Source organism: Myotis daubentonii, chromosome 9 (genome assembly GCF_963259705.1).
Source record: "Myotis daubentonii chromosome 9, mMyoDau2.1, whole genome shotgun sequence".
Lineage (NCBI taxonomy): Eukaryota > Metazoa > Chordata > Mammalia > Chiroptera > Vespertilionidae > Myotis > Myotis daubentonii.
In genome coordinates, this window is record NC_081848.1 from 28,740,600 (window position 1) to 28,760,954 (window position 20,355).

Consider the following 20,355-nt stretch of genomic DNA (forward strand, 5'->3'; position numbering starts at 1 on the left):
ATGCACTGAGCCTCTAGTTCATAATGAAATAGCCAATATTTCTCTACTGCATTTCTTCATGTTCGGTGTGTGGCTCTGCTGGCTCCAGGCAGAGGAACTCTTTCTCTTCTGTAGTAATCATATGTGTAGTGTCTTTTGGACACACTGAAGAATGCAGGAATTAAATTAGATAAGCACAATGCATTTGGCAGAGGAAGTATGATTTTGTGAAATTTTAGTTTCAATTTTATATTATGTATGTGTTATAAAATGTATTTTGTTTAAAAAAAGCTTGAAAGCCATGGGATTAGGCTACAAATGATTTACTCTTTCCACCACTTGTTAGTTTTCCATGTTGGCAAGTTCCCTATGTAACAAACATTTATTGAACACTTATTTTTCACCAAGTATTCTTCTACATGAATACTTTTTTCCTCTTCCCTAACACTAATACTCCTTAACACTGATATGCAGTGTAAGACCCCTGTGTCAATCCACACTCTTCTCATCCCTCACCTGGCCAGCGGCTGATACAAGTTTGAGAGGATTCCTGTTACTAAAGGAACTCTGATACCAGGTAGTGAAATGTAAATTCCTAAATAGAGTAAATCTGAGCTTCCCTAAAGCCCCTGAGAATCACATCCGCGTTAACCATCCATCCTCTGATCTTTTTTTTCAGTTCAGAATTTTCTTAAAAGCTTTGCATCAGTGTGGGTTGGAGTAGGGATGGAGGACAAAGAAGAGGAGGGTGGAGGGAGGCTTTAGGTGTGAGTTGCTGAGCGTGGGCAGGAGAAGGGGGACGCTAGGACACAAAAGGCTATTTCCGGCCTTCGTGTCGCTACCAAGGCTCTTTGAGTTGAACTTTTGTGGAAAAGGACCTGTCAAAAAGAAGTAGGTGTGTGTGCAGAGAAGGCAGGCCAGGTCCCCGCGTGAAGTAGGAGAATCTTTCTCCGCGTCTTGTCTTTCCGAGCCGGGCAGGCTGGGCTGCGGGCCGCCTCCCAGCTCCCGGCTCCCGGCTCCCGGCTCCCGGCTCCCGGCTCCCGGCTCCCGGCTCCCGGCTCCCGGCTCCCGGCTCCCGGCCGGGACATCCTGGGCAGCAGCAGCCACAACAACGGGCTCGCCCCAGACAAAGGGGCCGGGCGGCGGGCCGGGGAGCGCAGCTGGGGCCTCGGGCCGGGGAGCGCGCGCTCGGAGCGGGGCCGGGGCCGGGGCCGCCGAGTGGCCCGCGCAGACCCGCTGCGTCTGGAGCCGGAGCCGCGGCGCCCGGAAGACCCGGCTCACCCGGGGCGCAGACCCCGCCCGGGCTGGCTCCGCGCCGGCCTCGCGCTTCCACTCGGTCTTTGACCACCGCCCTCCGCCTCCCGCCCGGCCCGCCCCCGCCCGCGCTCCTGTACCCACGGCCCCGGCCGCCGCCGCTCCTTCCCGGGCCGGCGGGCGGCGAGCTCGGCGCAGCGGGGCGGCATGGCTGTGTCCTGGAGGAGCTGGCTGGACAACGAAGGGGTTAAACACCTCTGCCTGGTAGGATGGCGGGCAGGCTGTCCCCGCGTTTGGTCTCTCCTGGAGAGATTTTGATTCATTCTCCGAGCGTGCGCGGGTGGGAGGCTGGAAGTGGAAGTTTAGCCTCGAATTCGAACATTCTCAACTCAGAAAACTTCCCGCGGTTACTACCCGGAGATCATAAAGATGCCACCCTTTCTGCAAAAAGCCAGAGACCTTTCCTCTGCCCCGAGGGGTGAGCGGCTGTGGAGGAAGGGAGAAGGGATCACTGTAATGAACTCAGCTTTTTCTTAACCCTTTAAACATCGTCCCTTCTTTGCTGTCTGCCCAGAATGCTTCCGCTTGATGGTGTATTTTAACAATACACATCGCTGGGGACCCGGTGCTATCACTCATTTCTGAGTCCCGTTTTTGCCCTGCAAGCAAGGGATGTCTGCAGATCATCCAGGAGACCTGTTGACAGCCCAAATGCTTCCTCTTGGGTGCAGGGGCTGAGTGAGGTCAGATGTGTTTTTCTTGGAGTGGTTTTCAGATTGCTTTCCGCTGTTACTAATTGAGGTTCCATTGAAAGTATTGTGTCCAAGGAATGTACTTCAGGTTTCCATTCATCAGGTCATGTTTATGTTTACTTTTTGTTTTCTCTCTCCTTTTGTGTGATTTAGCTGATCTGGCTGGCCCTGAACGTCCTGCTTTTCTGGAAAACCTTCCTGCAGTATAACCAAGGGCCAGAGTACCACTACCTCCACCAGATGTTGGGGGTAAGTGGGAGTTGGGTGGCCCGGTGCAATGCGTTCAATGGAGGCAGACCTTGCTGCAGTCCTTCATCAGTTCTTCCATTCATTAAAGAAACATTGGTGGTTCACTGTGAAATATTTGTTAATCTCTCAAGTGGGTCAGATGTTCTTGATTTATCATTTATACTTTTCTGGGTTAAAATGACTGACTCTTTTAAGCACCAAAGATAATGTCTGCTGGAGTGAAGTGGACGAAACTGTCAGAGGAGGCCAGTAGTGCCTAAGAAAAGTTGCTTCTTCTTGTCAGCTAGCTGCAAAATGCCCTGAAAGATCTGCATGGCCAGAAGGACCAACCGATGATACGCTTTTACTTTTAACTCATCAAGACTTCAGCCTGCCCGTAAGCTCATGCAGAGGATTTCTGTAGTGTTTCCTTTCTAGGTCTCGCAAAGTATGTGTCAGAGGCAGTATTCGTTGACACGGAGAAGCGGGTGATTCTTCGTAGTTGTTTGAAGTCTCTGCTTTCCATTGCAAAACTGTTTATTCAGCCGTTTATTTAAACCGATGATAAACCGGGCACTTTATAACTTTATAAATATTTAGTTTAAGCCAGGAAACTATTCTTCCCATTTTACACATGGAGCAATACAGGCTAAGGAAACAGAATGACTTGCTCAAGTCCCTCAGATTTGAACGCACTGCTGTCTGGCCTTTTGCTTCTTATACTCCACAGATTTTCTAAACCGCTTCACTGGCCCATCTCAGATACTTATGCCACTGGTTAGTATTTATTCATTATTTGTGCTGCCCAGTAGAAATATAGCATGAGTCATACGTAACTTAAAATCTCCTAGTATTACATTTAAAAAGAAGCCAGTGGCATTAACCTTAAGAATATATTTTATTTCTAATAATATATCCAAAGTAGTATAATAGATTGAAGTACTCAATATGTGATCAATATTTGAAAAAAATTATTAATTAGGTATCTTATATTATTTTTGTTTGTTAATTCTTTGAAATATAGCTTTACACATATGCCCGTCACAGTTCAGTCAGTAAGTTTTCATCAGAAATACTTGACAGATGTTTAGAAATCAGAAACTTTTACAGATGTTAGAGTGGATTCCCATATTCAAGTTGTTCCAGACACCTTTAAAGCTTTTCCAATAACACAAATGATTATCAGCTTTTAAATTTTAAGTTAATAACATTTATAAAATTAAAAATTTAGTTCCTTGATGGCTCTACACATATTTTACATGCTCAACAGCCATCTATGGCTAGTGGCCACCATTTTGGGCAGCACAGTGTAGACTGTGGGGAAGAAATTCTCACCCTCATGGCCATATGCACTTATTCTGCTTGAAAGCAAGCACCAAGCCAAAACTCAGTTCAATAAAAAGTCATCAGAATATAGGTAGTCCTCTTGCTCTCCCTCTTCAAAATAGGAGCTGATATTGGAGGGTAAGTTGTGGGCTTTAGTTATTGATATGTAACTGTAAAAACATCTCTGACTTTTCCCTAATCTGGTGATGGGAGCCTTTGAGAATAAAGGTAAAGGTATTTAATTTTCAGAACTGAGATAGCCATTTTTTTTATTGTTTTATTGCTTAAAGTATTACAAAGGGTATTACATATGTATCCATTTTATCCCCCCACCCTAGACAGTCCCCTAGCCTCCCCTATCCCCCAGTGTCTTATGTCCATTGGTTATGCTTATATGCATGCATTCAAGTTCTTCGGTTGATCTCTTACCCCCCTCCCTCCTGCCCCCCAACCCTCCCCGGCCTTCCCGCTGCAGTTTGACAATCAGTTTGAGGCAGCTCTGCCTCTGTATCTATTATTGTTCATAAATTTATAATGGTCTTTATTATCCTTGAATGAGTCAGATCATGCGGTATTTTTCCTTCATTGACTGGCTTATTTCACTTAGCATAATGCTCTCCAGTTCCATCCATGCCGTTGCAAATGGTAAGAGTCCCTTCTTTTTTACAGCAGCATAGTATTCCATCGTGTAGATGTACCACAGTGTTCTAATCCATTCATGAGATAGCCATTTTTATTACTAGTAGGCTAAGAGATTGTTCTCACCAAAATTAAAGAGTAAGAACTGACAAGGAGTCCAGCTGGTATGGTTCAGTGCTTGATTGTCAACCTATGAACCCAGAGGTCATTGTTTGATTCCTGGTCAGGGCATATGCCTGGGTTGCAGGCTCAGTCCCTGGTGTAGGGTGTGCAGGAGGCAGCTGATCAATGATTCTCATCATTGATGTTTCTATATCTCCCTCTCCCTTCCTCCCTGAAATCAATACAAATATATTAAAAAAAAAAAAAAAGAACTGACAGGGAAAAGAAGATCTTAAGTGATGGAAGATAAAATAATATTGGAATTAACATGTCAAGTTTCATCATGATTGTTCTTTCCCAGTCTGATTTGACCGAGTCCTGGAGGCAGCAGGGTCACGCCTGGTTTATGCCTGAGTTAATGTGCTAATCAGACTGTGTACTTTCTAGAAGATGTTTAATTATGACATGCTGTGAATATTGGAATCTTAGAATTATGTAAGAGGGAAAAACAATCCTTTGAGGAAAGTCAAAGCAACATTCAAACAAATGAACAAACCAAACAGTAACTTCCTCCATCTTCCTATAGCAACTATTTTAAAAATTCCATTTATTGGGGTAACATTACTTTTTAAATAAAGGACTCCATTGATTACTTAAGATTAAATCCGTTTTTGCGATTTATTTATTTTCAAGTGTTGGAAAATGTAGTTGTTTGTACTTTAATGGAAGAACTAATGTGTTGTGACCAACTCTAAAAAATTAATTTGTTAAATTTTGTGAAATGTCAAAGCAATTTAACTGAGAATACTATTTATAGAAACCTTCACATTTATAGTCACCTATTTGAGTTGTATTTCTGACATTTTAACAATTAAAGGATATCACTTAATTGATATAAACATTTTAATTGGAGAAGAGAATGAGTTTTATGATACCAGATTCAATGTGCCTTGGTTTTATATCTTTCCCCCAAAGCTAACATATGCATATACACTGTTCACTTTTAACCTACTTATTCTTATAATGCCATAATGAGAATGTAAATTGTTTTTGCTTTGCCTTGCAATTATTATTTTAGTTCTTCTACATGGTCATGGTCATGAAGATCGTTTTTTAAAGATCAGTTTTTTAAAGCTCTTATTGAGATACCTATGTTAATTAGAAGAATGTCTTGAGCCTTGAGTGTTTTGTTTTTCTGATTTCACAATGATGATCTTTCTCTGGTCAATCATTATCCTTTAAGTGACTTAGAAACATTAACTAATTTACCCTCTCAAGAGACCTAGAAGTTATATCATAATTAACATATTTCAGAGACAGAAATCTGATGTCATGTAAGTTTCTTAAGGTCAGAGAATGGAGTGTAAGGACCAATGGACCTAGGATTTTAAGTCAGTATTGTTTTCAGTGCTAGCCTAGGTAGCTTGAATTCTGCTGAGAAGGAATATATGCCTCCTATCAATTTCAGAATACTGTACTGTGGTTTCAATTTAGGATATTTTTAACTAAGTGTATTTTTTGTTTCCTTTTATTTTTTAATATTCTGTTGTTTGAAAATAATTTACTTCCTATTTATTGACAGGCAAAATAGGTTGTATTACTTTGATGCCATCGTTATATTCTTAATCTGTTTAAAATAGAGACTTGCCCTAACCGGTTTGGCTCAGTGGATAGAGCGTCAGCCTGCGGACTCAAGGGTCCCAGGTTCGATTCAGGTCAAGGGCATGTACCTTGGTTGCAGGCACATCCCCAGTAGGGGGTGTGCAGGAGGCAGCTGATCAATGTTTCTAATTCTCTATCCCTCTACCTTCCTCTCTGTAAAAATATCAATAAAATATATTTTTTAAAATAGAGACTCATAGACTTTTAGATTTAGAAGAGCTTTAATATCTTAGATTTCTTCCTCAGTTTCCCAAATAGAAAAATGAGGTTGAAGTGATTTGCTGACTATCAGTCACTCAATTAGTCGGTTTGTTACCATTCTGATCTGTTCATCCTGTCAGTCCAATACTTAGTCTCTTACAATGAACAACTCTATGAACCTGTGCAAGAACCTATTAAGCTCTATACATAATAGACCTCTAGCTTTTCATCTTATGTGAAATGATACTTAAAGACGTTTAGTAATTTAAGAAGTTAAGGAAAAGTACTAATTTACCCCCAACGTAACATATTTTCAGTATTCCAGTTGTTTCAGACTTTTCTCAGACAAATTGTTGAGGAAATATGAGACATTTTTATTTAAATAATTCCTGATTCTACAGTATTTTAGCACTTAATGTTTAACCTCTTTGTTTTATACAGGTAAATGGCCCCTGTATAATCCTCTTTTATCAACACCATCCAAAACAGCATAGAATTGGGTGTTGGAGTAAAGCTCAGAGATGTTCAAATGTACCTTCTTCATTTCATTATTAATAATATCAATAACATTACATTTATTGAGAGCTAAGTATCAGGCATTAATTTAAAAGTTTTGTGTTAATTTATTTAATCTTTCATCCATCCAATGGAGTAGATATTTAAATTTTGCAGCTAAGGAACTGAATTAGAAAAGTTCTGTGACTTGCTAGTGAGTCACAGAGGTAGGGCTCTAGCCCAAACATCCCAGTTCTTAACCACTGTGCTCTCAGCCTCTTTGAAACAATAAGCTAAGCCATGTGGAACTGCCATTTGATAGAACAAAAATAACCAAGTATCAGCCATTTCAAGTGGTTCAACCTAATTATAAGTATTACAATTTATTAATCACATTCTATGTGCCATAATTCTTTGTTGTCTTTTTATCATCTAACATTTTAGTTTTTTAAGGAATCTCTATACTGTTTTCCATAGTGACTGCACCAATTTGCATTCCCACCAACAGTGCACAGGAGTTCTGTTTTTATTCCTAAGCTTGAGACAGACTTGTACAGTTAATAGGTATCCTGATACCTATTGCATTAATTTTCTGATGCTTCCATAACTACTAGTAAGTACTACAGTCTGGGTGGCTCAGAATTTATTTCCCCACAGTTCTGGAGGCTGCATATTATATGCTTTCCCTTGAGGAACACCTAGTCTAAGGGAGAGGAGCTTGCTGACTTTCAGAATGTTATAGGGACCTTGGGGATTGTTCTAGTTCATTTCTCATTTGACAGATCAACTTGGTATAGTTAAATGTCTTCTTTACTGACTCACTGGAAAGTTCAATGTGGTTGGTAGGTCTTCTATCTCTAGTCAGTGTTTCTAGTTCATCATACTAAGCATTTCATTGATCATAAAATTGATTTTTAAAGTGCCCTGGTAATTCTGCGGAAGAAAATCAAACAACTCTAATTCCTTTCTGACAAGATCATGGGCTTTGGAACTACATGGGAGTTTGAATCTTGGCTCAGGCATTTATCTGTCTTTATGATTGTGATAAATTATTTCTCTGAGCCTAAGTTTAAATCATCTATAAAGAAAGTTAGGCTTAAACCTTCCTCTTAGGTTAGCGCAGATGAAATGCTTAGCACTGGGTGCATATGCACTCAGCAAAAGATAGCTATTATTGTAAATACTAAGTAATATGATTTAGTTTTAATGCTAATAATACTATTAATAGTACTAAATCATAATATTATAAATTATTTATAAGTAAAATATTAAAAGAATTTATAGAAATGTAAAGATGGAAGGAACTTAGTGAGCATATAGCAGATGGTAGGATTGGAAACATTCTTTCCTTTGGTTGACCTCTGGCTGCCTCCCTGACCCTGATATCAGCTATCTGCTGAAATTTATAATTGGCACACATTTTATGGCAACTTGGTTACGATTGCTGGATGGAATTTCAGTTTGAGGTAGAATGCATTTCATTAAAAAAAAATTTATTAATCTTCATAAAATCTTGGAGTCTTCAATATATAAACAAGGGAAATAATGGCTATTTCACAAGACTATCGTGAAACCTAAAGAAAATTAAAATAAATACATAATAATAATAGTTAGAGTCGACATTCATTAAAATGTTCTCATGAGCCAGACATGGTGTTAAATTTTTTATACATTCAGTGTCAGTGCCTTATCTAATCTACATGGTAGGTGCTATTACATAAGAGGAAGCTAAAACATGGAAATTATAAATAACTTTCTCATGGATTACAATTTCTAGCATAAAGCCCATTATCTAATAAGAGTCCCCCAAATTCTGCTTTTCTTTTTCTTCTCTCATCCTGTATAGCCGTATACAACAATTCTCTTAACATGTCTGTAGCCAGTGAAACGTGATGAAACTAACCCCCTTATCTCAGAGTGCTGTGCTGAGGATTAGAGGACTTAATGGATACAGACCTACTTTGAAGAACTGAAAGCATCACAGATGTTTTAAAAAAATGGTTGTTATCACATACTTTTCTGTTAATTCCTCCCAGATTTTAAGGCTCCAGCCATGGTACCATTATCAGAGTTCATCTAGGAGTCATAAAAGACATTTTGGACAAAGGAACAAGATTTCATATTCATGACAGAAAAGCATTACATGGCTCTTAACATCCAGTATGCTTTACACTTACAGTGGTGACTACTTATGTGGGATCTGGAAGGCCTGTGGAATATTATAATTAATGATTTTGCAAAGGCATGAACTAAGAGTGAGATCTTAGTAGAAAGGTAAATTTCCTAGATGGGAGTGAGCTTACTTCACTTCTTAGTTTCCATGTCTTAATGTAACTTTGTAATGTGATAAGGTTAAGCCATGTGATGAAAAGTAGTTTCTGTTGCATTCTAATAATGGGACTAAAAAAAAGTAGATAGAGTAAGGAAAAGATGGACATTTCATGATCACTAGAATTTGTTTACATTTTTAGAAATGGGAAAGTTGAATTTGACAATGACTCTTATCTATGGATAAATAAATCCAATACATATTCTACAGGGGGGAAATGCATACTTTTAAGGGTTTCATGGATTTGGAAATTGTTAAAGGTCTCTAGACACATCAAGAATATTAGCGATCTGATGTAGCTTGAGACAAGAAGAGATGAGAAATGTACACAAAGTGAAAGCATTTTATATATCAGGTTTTTGGTGTTTTTTTTTAAGTAGGTGCATTAACACCATTTAATTAATGAAATGATCTACGGTGAAAGCCTTTCTGACCATATTCCTTTTTCCTATGATAGGATTTTCAAACAGTTGATTTAAAAAATTGTAAGTAGTTTTCTTTAATGTAATCTGGAAAGCTCAGGTCCATTGGAGGATCTGAAGTGGCAGTGATCCAAACAAGCTTCTTTTTCCCCATGCTATAATTTTGATTTTCTTTTTTAACTTCCTGTCCCCCCAAATACACTCTCTTTTACATGCCTTCCAGTTAGCATCTTATCCTGAGTGAACCCCCCTCTCCTATGAGAACATGGATTTCAAGGTTCGTGAGGGAACCCTAAAAGGAGACTGTTGCGGAACAAGAGAATAAGAACCACCTATTGAGAATACAGAAGAGATAGGATGATGACTGCTTTTACCTCCCACTGATTCTCCTTGGCCAAGTTTCATTAGATAAGTTACTTTGGGTGTCTCTGAGCTTTGTTAATTCTCTTGGTTTGAAAAGCATGGGCCCAAAAGCACATTTATAAAACCAACAAAGGTGAAGATACATTTTTCTTTTTCCTTTTTTTTTTCTTCATAACTCAGAATATCTAAATGGAAAACCAAGCAGATATCATCAGTGGTCTATATTAATGGATTTCAATTGGAACACAATGACTCATATTAAACCACAGGAATGTAGAACTTCAGTATAAAAGTTCTACTTGACAAATGGCATTTGCAGTTTGGCATTGGTGGAATGACATTTGTTACCTATATGGAATTTTTCTGGGGGTTGGGCTTTGGCTCATTCTTTGTGGAACCCATCATTGAACTTTTCAACTATTTTGATCTTGTATATTTTTAAAAATGTAAAACAGCGAGAGAATGACTCGAATGAAAATCTTGGAAGAGTTTAGTGTCTTGAATCATAATGGGTCTACAAGACTTCCTTAGTTTTGGTTTGCCTGAAGAAAACATGTCTTAGATTGTACTGGTTTTAAAGCTTGAGTGTGTCATCCTTAAAGAAGAAGATGATTTTTTTTAATTCACAGATTACAGATGTATAAAATTTAAATGGTTAAAAGTTTTGAATGACATTCATTCTAATTCTAGTTAAAACCCATTGTCTACTATTGCTTTTTCCTAAGCACGAAGCAACTATTAGCTTAAATTTCAAATATAATAATACCCGTGAAAATTCAATGGTAACATAATGTACTGAAAAGAACATGGATTTTGTAAACAAATTTACTGAAGTTGAAATATTGACCTTAACTCTTAGCAGCTATGCCTTTAAGTATTTAAATCTTCAAAGCCTTAGTTTTCTCAATTTTAAACTGAGAATTATATTATTAAATTGAACTATGTGAAAATTCCAGTATTAAAAATTTTGATTTACAAAAATGTCCATTTTGCATAGTTTCATCTAATTTCTCTCTGGTATGATTTTTAAAAAGGGGGGATTAAATAGGATGAGGAAAAAATGAGTGTGAGCACCTAGAAAAGTGTTACTTTCCTTTTTAATTTTATTCATCATTTATTTAAAATATATTTTTATTATTTTAAGAGAGGAAAGAAGAGGAAGGGAGAGAGAGAAAAAACACACACACATCAATGATGAAAGAGAATCATTGATTGGCTGCCTCCTGCATGCCCCACACTGGGGACTGAGCACACAACCTGGGCAGGTACCCTGACTGGGAAGCAAACTGCGACCTGGTTTATAGGTCTACCCTCAACCACTGAGCAACACTGGCCGGCTCCTTCTTTTTTAAAATTTTTATTTTTCAATTATAGTATACATTCATTCTTATTTTGTATTAGTTCTAGGTGTACAGCAATATTGTAATATTATTGACTATATTTTGTAACTACCAATTTGTACTTCTTAATCCTTTCACATCTTTCACCTATTCCCCCAACTCCTCTCCCCTCTGGCAGCCATCAGTCTGTAATGGTTTAGTCTATGAATCTGAGGATATATGTTTAAATACTCTATGTTTATGAGTCTGTTTCAATTTTGTTTGTTCATTTATTTTGTTCTTTAAATTCTGCATTATAATTGAAATCATATTGTATTTGTCTTTCTCTGATTGACTTACTTCACTTAGCATAATACCCTCTCTAAGTCACAAATGGTAATATTTCATTTTTATTTATGGCCTAGTAATATTCAATTGCATGTATGTAGCACCACTTTTTTATCTACTTGTCAACTGATAGGCTTTTGGTTAACTTCTGTATCTTGGCTAATGTGAATCTCTGCAATAAGCAAAGGGGTGCATATATTCTTTTGAATTAGTTTTTGGGTTTCTTGGGATAAATACCCAAAGTGGAATCACTGGGGCATAAGGCAGTTCTATTTTTAACTTTTTGAGTAACCTCTATACTGTTTTCCATAGTGGCTGCACCAACAGTACACAAGGGTTTCTTATTCTCCACATCCTCCTCAACACTTGTTATTTGTGGATTTATTGATGATAGCCATTTTGATAGGTGATACAGGGTTAATGTCCAAAATTAATAAATAACTCATACAGCTCAATTCCAAATTAACAAACAGTCCAATTTAAAAATGGGCAAATGGACCTAGCTGGTTTGGCTCAGTCGATAGAACGTTGGCCTCCAGACTGAAGGGTCCCAGGTGCGATTCCGGTAAAGGGCACATGCCCAGGTTGCGTGCTCGATCCCCAGTAGGGAGCGTGCAAGAGGCAGCTGATCAGTGATTCTCTCTCATCATTGATGTTTCTATCCTCCTTTCTTCTCTGAAATTAATAAAAAATATATTAAAAAAAATAAAAATGGGCAAAGGACCTGAAAAGACTCCTTTCCAAAGAAGACATACAGATGACCAATGGACATATGAAGAGATACTCACCGTCAATAATCATCAGAGAAATGAAAATTAAAGCAACAATGAGATGTCACCTCACACCTGTAAGAATGGCTGTCATCATTAGTTTCCTTCTTTCTAATACAAAGTTGTAGTAAACAAATTTATGATGATGATAGACTCATTTCTTTCAGAAAACATGGTTGAAGTTAAGACTGTTTTTATGTTGAAATCTATTTGTTAATGTTTGCTAATAACTAAAGGTTTCCAGTAACTAAGTTTATTTCTAACTTTGGAAAATTTTAAAAGATATTTTACCAATGACACTATGATGTTTTTGTTTTTCTAATTATAATTTCAAGAATATCTAAGCTCACAATTAATTGCTTTTCATTTTGCATTGGTTTTTAAATTTTAGCTCCAAATTTCTTGGCCTTTAAAAAATTTCTGTCAAGCAAACCAAAGATTTAGGTACACATGAGAAGACTAATTTCATAGGACACTAGAGGCCCATCACGCACTCTGGGGGAGGTGGGGCGTCCCTCAGCCCATCCTGATCTCTTTCGCAGTCTGTGAGCCCTCACTGCCACTGAGGCGGGCTGCTGTGTTCGCCAGCCATCAGCCCGGCTTGTGGCTGAATGGCGCCTGTGGGAGCATACTGACCACCAGGGGGAAGTTCCTGCATTGAGTGTCTGCCCCCTGGTGATCAGTGTGCATCATAGCATTCGGTTGTTCCGCCGTTTGGACGATTTGCATATTACCCTTTTATTATATAGGATTAACAGTGAATCCTCTTTGTAAGAACAAAAGATTTAAAAATACCTAGGTTTTTGATGTTAGGGACAGAGGATTTAAACATAACCTCAGTTCATAGCACATTATCTTCATGGGTCAGTTCAAGGCTCCTGTTTTACTCTTTTCTTCATTCATTCATTCATTCATTCATTCATATTTCTCACACTCCAGGCTCCAATTCCTTTCTCTCTACATTAGCAACCTTTCTAATAATGTGCTGACATGTATTCTTCTTTTGGTATTTTATGCATATGTTTCTTTCAATCCACAAGAATGATATTGTGCATAGAACTCACTTTGTTTCTTGCTTCTTTTCACCCAGTATTATGTTTTCAAAGTCTACAGATGTGTCTGTGTGTTTCTTTGGTCCTTTGCTTCTTATAGCCGCCTCATATTCTATGGTTTGTATCTGCTACAGATATCTATTCTTCGAGAAACTGAACATTTAGATGATCTCAAATTTCCTGCTACTTCAAATAGTGTCATGATAAGAAATATACTCATAGTGTAAGTATTATAAGGTAGTTTACTGGTTTTATAATGTAAAAACTTTGCCTATCAGGTTTTATTTTTTAAAAAAATTTAATTAAATTTGTTGGGGTGACAATGGTTAATAAAATTATAGAGCTTTCAAGTGTACAAGTCAATGATACATCATCTGTATATTGCATTATGTGTTTGCCTCCCAAAGTCAAACCTCCTTATGTTACCATATATTTGACAATTTTTATACTTTAACTTCCCCCACCTTCCTTTTTCCTCTGGTAACCACTATACTGTTCTGTGTCTATGAGTTTTTGTTTTTCTGTATTGTTTGTTCATTTGTTGCTTTCAGTTTTATATTCCACATGAGTGAATTATATGGTTCTTGACTTTTTCTGAGTTATTTCACTTAGCATGATATTCTCAATATCCATCCAAGTTGTTGCAAATGGCAATATTTCATCCTTTTTTATGACTGAGTAGTATTCCATTGTGTATATGTACCACATCTTCTTAATCCAATCATCTACTGAAAGACTTTGATAGTTTCTATGTGTTGGCCACCATGAATAATGCTGCAATAAACATAGTGAATTATGTTTAAATGTTTTCAAATTTTTGGGTGGATACCCAGAAGAGGGGTTACTGGGTTATATGGTAAATCTTTTCTTAATTTTTTGAGGAACCTCTATCCTGTTTTCCATAGTGGCTGCACCAGTTTACATTCCCACCAGCAGTGAACAGGGTTCCTTTTTCTCCACAACCTCTCCCTCCAACATTTATTTGTCCTGTTGATAATAGCCATTCTAACAGGCATGAGGTATCTCATTGTAATTTTGATTGCATTTCCCTACCAGCTAGTGAAGTTGATTATCTTTTCATATATCTTTTGGCTGTCTGTATGTCTTATTGGGAGCAGTATTTGTTCAGGTCCTCTGCCCATTTTTTTTTGTTGGATTGTTTATATGTTTGATGTTCAGTTGTTTGAGTTCTTCATATATTTTGGATATTAACACCTTATCAGTGGTTGTGTTTGCAAATTTATTCCATTTAGTTGGTTGCATTTTTGTTTTGTTGGTGGTTTGTTTTGCTGTGCAGAAGCTTTTTAGCTTGATATAGTTCCATTAGTTTACTTTGCTTTGAATTCTCTTTATGGTCAAATTCATAAAATCCCCTCTCAGACCAAGGTCCATAGTTTAGTACCTCTGTTCTATTCTATGTAATTTATTGTTTTAGGTCTTATATTTAGGTCTTTTATTCATTTTGAGTTGATTTTTGTGTATGGTGATAAGTAGTCTAGTTTCATTCGTTTGCATATGGCTTTCCACTGTTTCCCAGCACCATTTATTGAAGAGTCTTTCTTTTCTCCATTGTATGTTCTTGGCTCCTGTGTCAAAAATTATTTGCCGATATACATGTGCATTTATTTCTGGGCTCTCAATTCTATTTCATTGGTCTGTGTGTATGTTTTTCTGCCAATATCATGCATTTGGATTATCGTGTCTTTGTAGTAAAATTTGAAGTCAGGGAATGTGATATCTTTAGCTTTTGGTTTTTTCTCCCTTAGGATTGCTTTGGTTATTCAGGGTCTTTTGTGGTTCCATACAAATCTTTAAAAAATACCATGAAAATTTTTATAGGGATTGCATTAAACCTATATATTGCTTTGAGTAATATGGCCATTATTATGATGATGATGATTTCAAATATACTAACCCATTGATTTCATTTATTGTGTATTTTTATTATCTGTCCAGTTAGTTCTTTATGCTTAATTGATAAAATACATTACACTTCAAAAAACATGCTTTTGAATACTGAATACTGATGATACAGCCAAAAAGTTAGAAAATTTCCTTTACTTCTAAGAAGCAACCATTTGTATCCATATATCTATGTCATTGTCTACATCTATATCTCTGTCCGCATTTTTGGTACACATATATACATGCATATTGTTAATTCAGTAATATCTCACACATATTATTATTAATTTTTCTTATGCAAGCTTAACTTATTTTTAATAGCTACATAGTAGCCCATAATGTGTACCATAATTTGTTTTACATCTTTCTACCACTGGCCATTTTAGTCCTATTCTTTTTGGTTTTGTATTATAGGTCATACTGTACTGAGTATCCTTGTAGAAATTTACATGGGCATTTTAATTAGTAGGTCTGTATGTTATTTTATTTTGAAAAGAAAGGCCATGGTGTGATACTTTGGCTTTATTCAATGTTAGTTATTTTTAAGAAAAAAATTAATTTGATTTACAGTTCCTCTATTATACTAATACTAGAGGCCTGATGCATGAAATTTTGTGCACTGGGCGGCGGGGGGGGGGGGGGGGGGAAGGGGGTTTGTCCCTCAGTCTGGCCTGTGCCCTCTCGCAGTCCGGGATCCCTCTCGCAGTCTGGGGCTGTCACAGTCCAGGACCCTTCACTCTTTACTGCCCTCCTGCAGTGGAGGCAGGTGGGAAAGGCTCCTGCCACCACTGTTGTGCTCGCCAGCCATGAGCCAGGCTTCTGGCTGAGCAGTGCTCTGCCTGTGGGAGCGCACTGACCACCAGGGGGGAGCTCCTGCGTTGAGCATCTGCCCCCTGGTGGTCAGTGCACGTCATAGTGACCAGTCGTTCTGCTGTTCAGTTGATTTGCATATTAGGGTTTTATTATATAGGACATCATCTTACATTTGATTTACTGTATTGTTTTATCAGGAGTGGAACTAGTGTGAGCCATTGCATGTTGATCAATTAAACTCTGAAGAGTTTGTCAGAAGAGTCTAATGCTTAAATTCAGTTCCCCTCCCCCTCCTTATCTGTAGTTTTGTTTTCCACAATTTCAGTTAACCATGGTCAACTTAGGTCTGAAACTATCAAATGGAGAATTCCAGAAATAAGCATTCATAAAGTTTAAATTGTGCATTCTCCTGAGAAACATGATAAAATCTCTGTTCTGCTGTGTCTTGCTTGGTATGTTAATCATCCCTTTGTTCAGAGAATGCACATAGTATACGCTTCCTGCCTGTCAGGCACTTAGTAGCTCTCTAGTCTAGGTTATCAGATCAACTGTTCTGTTATTGCAGTGCTTGTCGTCACACAACCCTATTTTAGTTAACAATGCCCCATTCACATAATTTTTATTACAGTATATTGTTACAGTTATCCTGTTTTATTTTTCGTTATTGTTGTTAAGCTCTTACTATACCTACTTTATAAGTTAAACTTTATCATAAGTATGTACATACAGTTGTCCCCTGGTATCTGTGGGGGTTTAGTTCAGGACCACCGAGGATACCAAAATCTGCAGATGCTCAAGTCTCTTGGTTAGCCCTTCATGTCTGTGGATGCAAAACCCACAGGTACAGAGGGCCAAACTGTATGGGGGAAAACATGGTATACTGGTACATAGGGTTTGGTACTATCTGCAGACTTAGGCATCCACAGAGGGTGTTGGAATGTATCTCCTGTGGATAACAAGGGACTATGGTATGTGTGCATCACAAAGTTCAGGTAAATTGTCTGTACCTAATGATCCATTCAGTCATTTGGAATGAATTACAGTTTATTATGTCATGAAGGGACATTCATGAACTTTTAGATATACCCCAAGAGCTGAATTGGTAGTTTATTTTGGGATTTTTTAAAAAAGAAATAATTACTCCAGTTATTATTAACTGCTTTTGGTTGCTCATGACATGTTATTCATTACTGGTTTTATATTAAATCTTTTGAAATGGGCCTTCATTGAAATGTCAGTTTTTAATTCTTTTTTAAAAAAATATATTTTATTGATTTTTTACAGAGAGGAAGGGAGAGGGATAGAGAGTTAGAAACATCGATGAGAGAGAAACATTGATCAGCTGCCTCCTGCACACTCCCTACTGGGGATGTGCCCACAACCAAGGTACATGCCCTTGACTGGAATCGAACCTGGGTCCCTTCAGTCCCCAGGCCGATGCTCTATCCACCGAGCCAAACTGGTTAGGGCAGTTTTTAATTCCTAAGTGCAATCTTGTTCTCATGGAATGTCCATTATATTCTAAATTATTCAAATGGGTGTTGCTTAGTTTCATAGAGTAAATGCCATTCTCCAGAATGGTGGGAGGTAGGGAAGTGGAGGCAGAGTTGCTATCCTGGTAATATGGTATGATGAGGAGAGCAGGTCTTGAGCTCTGATCCTAGATATGAGCTAGATAGATCTCTAGATAGTCATCACTTTTAGTTCTGATTCTTTTTTTTCCTTAGTTTTCAAAATGAGGACATTGAAGGATCATTTCATAGGCTCATTCATTTATTCACCTTTCATATGTTTTTGAATACCTATCAGCTATTAGAACTTTCTTTGAATTCTTTAGATACAGTTGAGTGGAATAAAGTTCAGCTTTCAGAGCTATAACTATAGCATCACCCTCTGGAGCTGAGGATGGAAACAGTCCTTGAAAAGAATGATATGTAGGAAGCTATGCCAGAAGAACAATTAAATTCTGGAACTAGGTCTGGTTTGTGGATGACCAGGGACCAGGGTGATGATAATAGCTTCAGTTGATTTGTTACTATATGCCAGGCATGCACTAAATACCATATAAGTTCATCCTATCTAATAAGGAGGGAATATGCTAATTGACTGCTCCACCCTCAAAGATGGCAGTGCCCACAGCAAATAAGGAGGGAATATGCTAATTGCCACGCCCTCAAAGATGGTGGCACCCACAGCCACAGGAGGGCAGCATCTAGTCCCCTCGGCTCCCCAGCCGCCCATGGCTGGCCTGAAGCGCATGGAAGCCTCGGATGTCGGCAGCCCAGCCACCCAGGGCTGGCCTGAGATGCAGGCAAGCCTTGGATGGCAGCTGCCCAGCTGCCCAGGGCCACCCGAGGCTCAGGTAACCAGGGTCAGCTGAGGCTTGCGCTGCTGGCAGTGGCAGCAGCAGAGGTGTGATGGAGGTCTCGCTTTCCCCTGATTGCTAGATTGCCTCCTGCTCCTGAGAGCTCCCAGATTGTGTGAGAGGGCAGGCTGGGCTGAGGGAACGCCCCCTCCAGTGCATGAATTTTCATGCACCGGGCCTCTAGTCCTATATAATAAAAGCCTAATATGCAAATCAATCGAATGGTGGAACGACTGGTTGCTATGACGTGCACTGACCACCAAGAGGAAGGCGCTCAATGCAGGAGCTGCCCGCAGGCCCCGACCAGTGAGCAGGTGGCACCAGGCCAGCCAAGGCAGGTGCCAGCAGGGGCCCCTTGATCACCCTGCAGAGGGAGGCAACTGGTGGCAATGGCAGGGGGTGGGGCCAGTGAGTGCGTGGCACCAGGCCAGCCAAGGCGGTGCCAGTGGGGGACCCCTCAATCACCCCACCAGTGACCCCACAGATCAGCCCTGATCGCCAGCCAGGTCTAGGGACCCTAACTGTACACAAATTTTGTGCACCGGGCCTCTAGTTTAATATAAAAAACTTTGGTGTGGATGCAGTGTCATTTTTTTTTTTTATAGTTGAGGAAAATGACAGGGTAAGAAATTCACCTAAGGCCACATAGTTAGTAAAGGTGAGTCAAACTCAAATTTGTCTGATATCAAAATATAAACAGTGATTGCTAATTTGGGTTGTACCTCTAGAGGGCCCTGCTCCAGATCTCAGGAATCAGAATTTCAGGAAGTATGTTTATCTTTACACAATCCATCAAGTGATTTCAGTGTACAGTCAGATTAGGGAAATCTTGCATAAAGATTTACCTAAAATGATAGGGAAAGGTGCTTGTTGGATAAAAGTATAAGCAGCTGAATGAGTAAGAAAGTATTGTGGTTTGGAAAGAACCCCAAACAAGGTGTCTGCATTCACATCTCTGTTCAAGGGAGTGAAGTGCTGTTAGGGAAATGACAGAGAGCATGGAGGGAGGCCTGGTTTCCAGCCCTTGCTCCTTTATAAACTAGGGATGTAAGTGGAGGCAAAAAGAAGGTTGGACTGGTGACTTGTAAGTCCTCATGAAAGAGCCACAGTTCTGTGATTATAAAATAGGTAAGAATTAGGTAGTGTGTAGGCTTCATTTGGATTGAATAAAGATATTTTCTTGGGGGAAAAAGAGTCTAAAAAATTGACCTTAATGAGTACAAATTTACATAATTTTAGACTAACATGAAATACCAAATAAGAATATAAAAATATTTTATAAACGAACCTCTATGGTAATTTTTATCCTTATTTTTTCCCTGGAAGTGATTGTTGACTTACCAAGAGATAGCTAGAAAAATGACTAATTATTAAAGCTTACTATTAATACTCCTCTCTCCTTTTCAGACCCCTTTAAATAATAGTTATGTATAGGTATTTACATGTAGAATGCCATTTTATATTTTCCCCAATTGTTGCGAAAATGCCCAGTTGAAAGAAAAATGTTTACTTAAAAGTTAATTTTACCAGAAAAGGTACTTTGCAAGTTCTCTCTAGAGTAAACTATCTCAGTAGGATTTTGTTACATTTTTATAGCTTTGTCAAGAACTTGAATGAGAATGTAGAAAATGTGATTGTAAAACTTTCAGCTAAGGCAAATTAATAAGGAAATACAACAGAATACAGGATTCATAACAAATCCTATATAATAAAAGGGTAATATGCAAAATGACCAAACAGTGGAACAACCAGTCACTATGATGTGCACTGACCACCAGGGGGCAGGCGCTTAACGCAGGAGCTTCCCCCAGGTGGTCAGTGCATTTCCACAGGGGGAGTGCTGCTCAGCCAGTAGCTGGGCTCATGGTGACAGGAGCCTCTCCCATCTCTATGGTAGCACTAAAGATGTCTGAATTCCAGCTTAGGCCTGCTCCCCATGGGGACATCCCACAAGGGCTACTGGACTGCAAGAGGGCACAGGCTGGGCTGAGGAACCCCCGGCCTCAGTGCACAAATGTCATGCATCAGGCC

General features: G+C 38.8%; 1 protein-coding gene across 2 annotated transcripts in view; it reads left to right on the forward strand.

Moving 5' to 3' along the window:
- Window positions 1-1,148: 1,148 nt before the first annotated feature.
- The window catches only part of NOX4 (NADPH oxidase 4), a 155,191-nt gene continuing 135,984 nt past the window's right edge, over window positions 1,149-20,355 (forward strand). The window contains exons 1-2 of one of the 2 annotated variants that reach the window (XM_059708187.1): window positions 1,149-1,497; window positions 2,139-2,234. In XM_059708187.1, the coding sequence (XP_059564170.1) occupies window positions 1,441-1,497; window positions 2,139-2,234 (153 nt within the window). In that variant the 5' untranslated portion in view covers window positions 1,149-1,440. Of the gene's footprint in view, window positions 1,498-2,138; window positions 2,235-20,355 lie in introns of those variants that run through there. The other variant, XM_059708188.1, reaches the window with a different exon arrangement.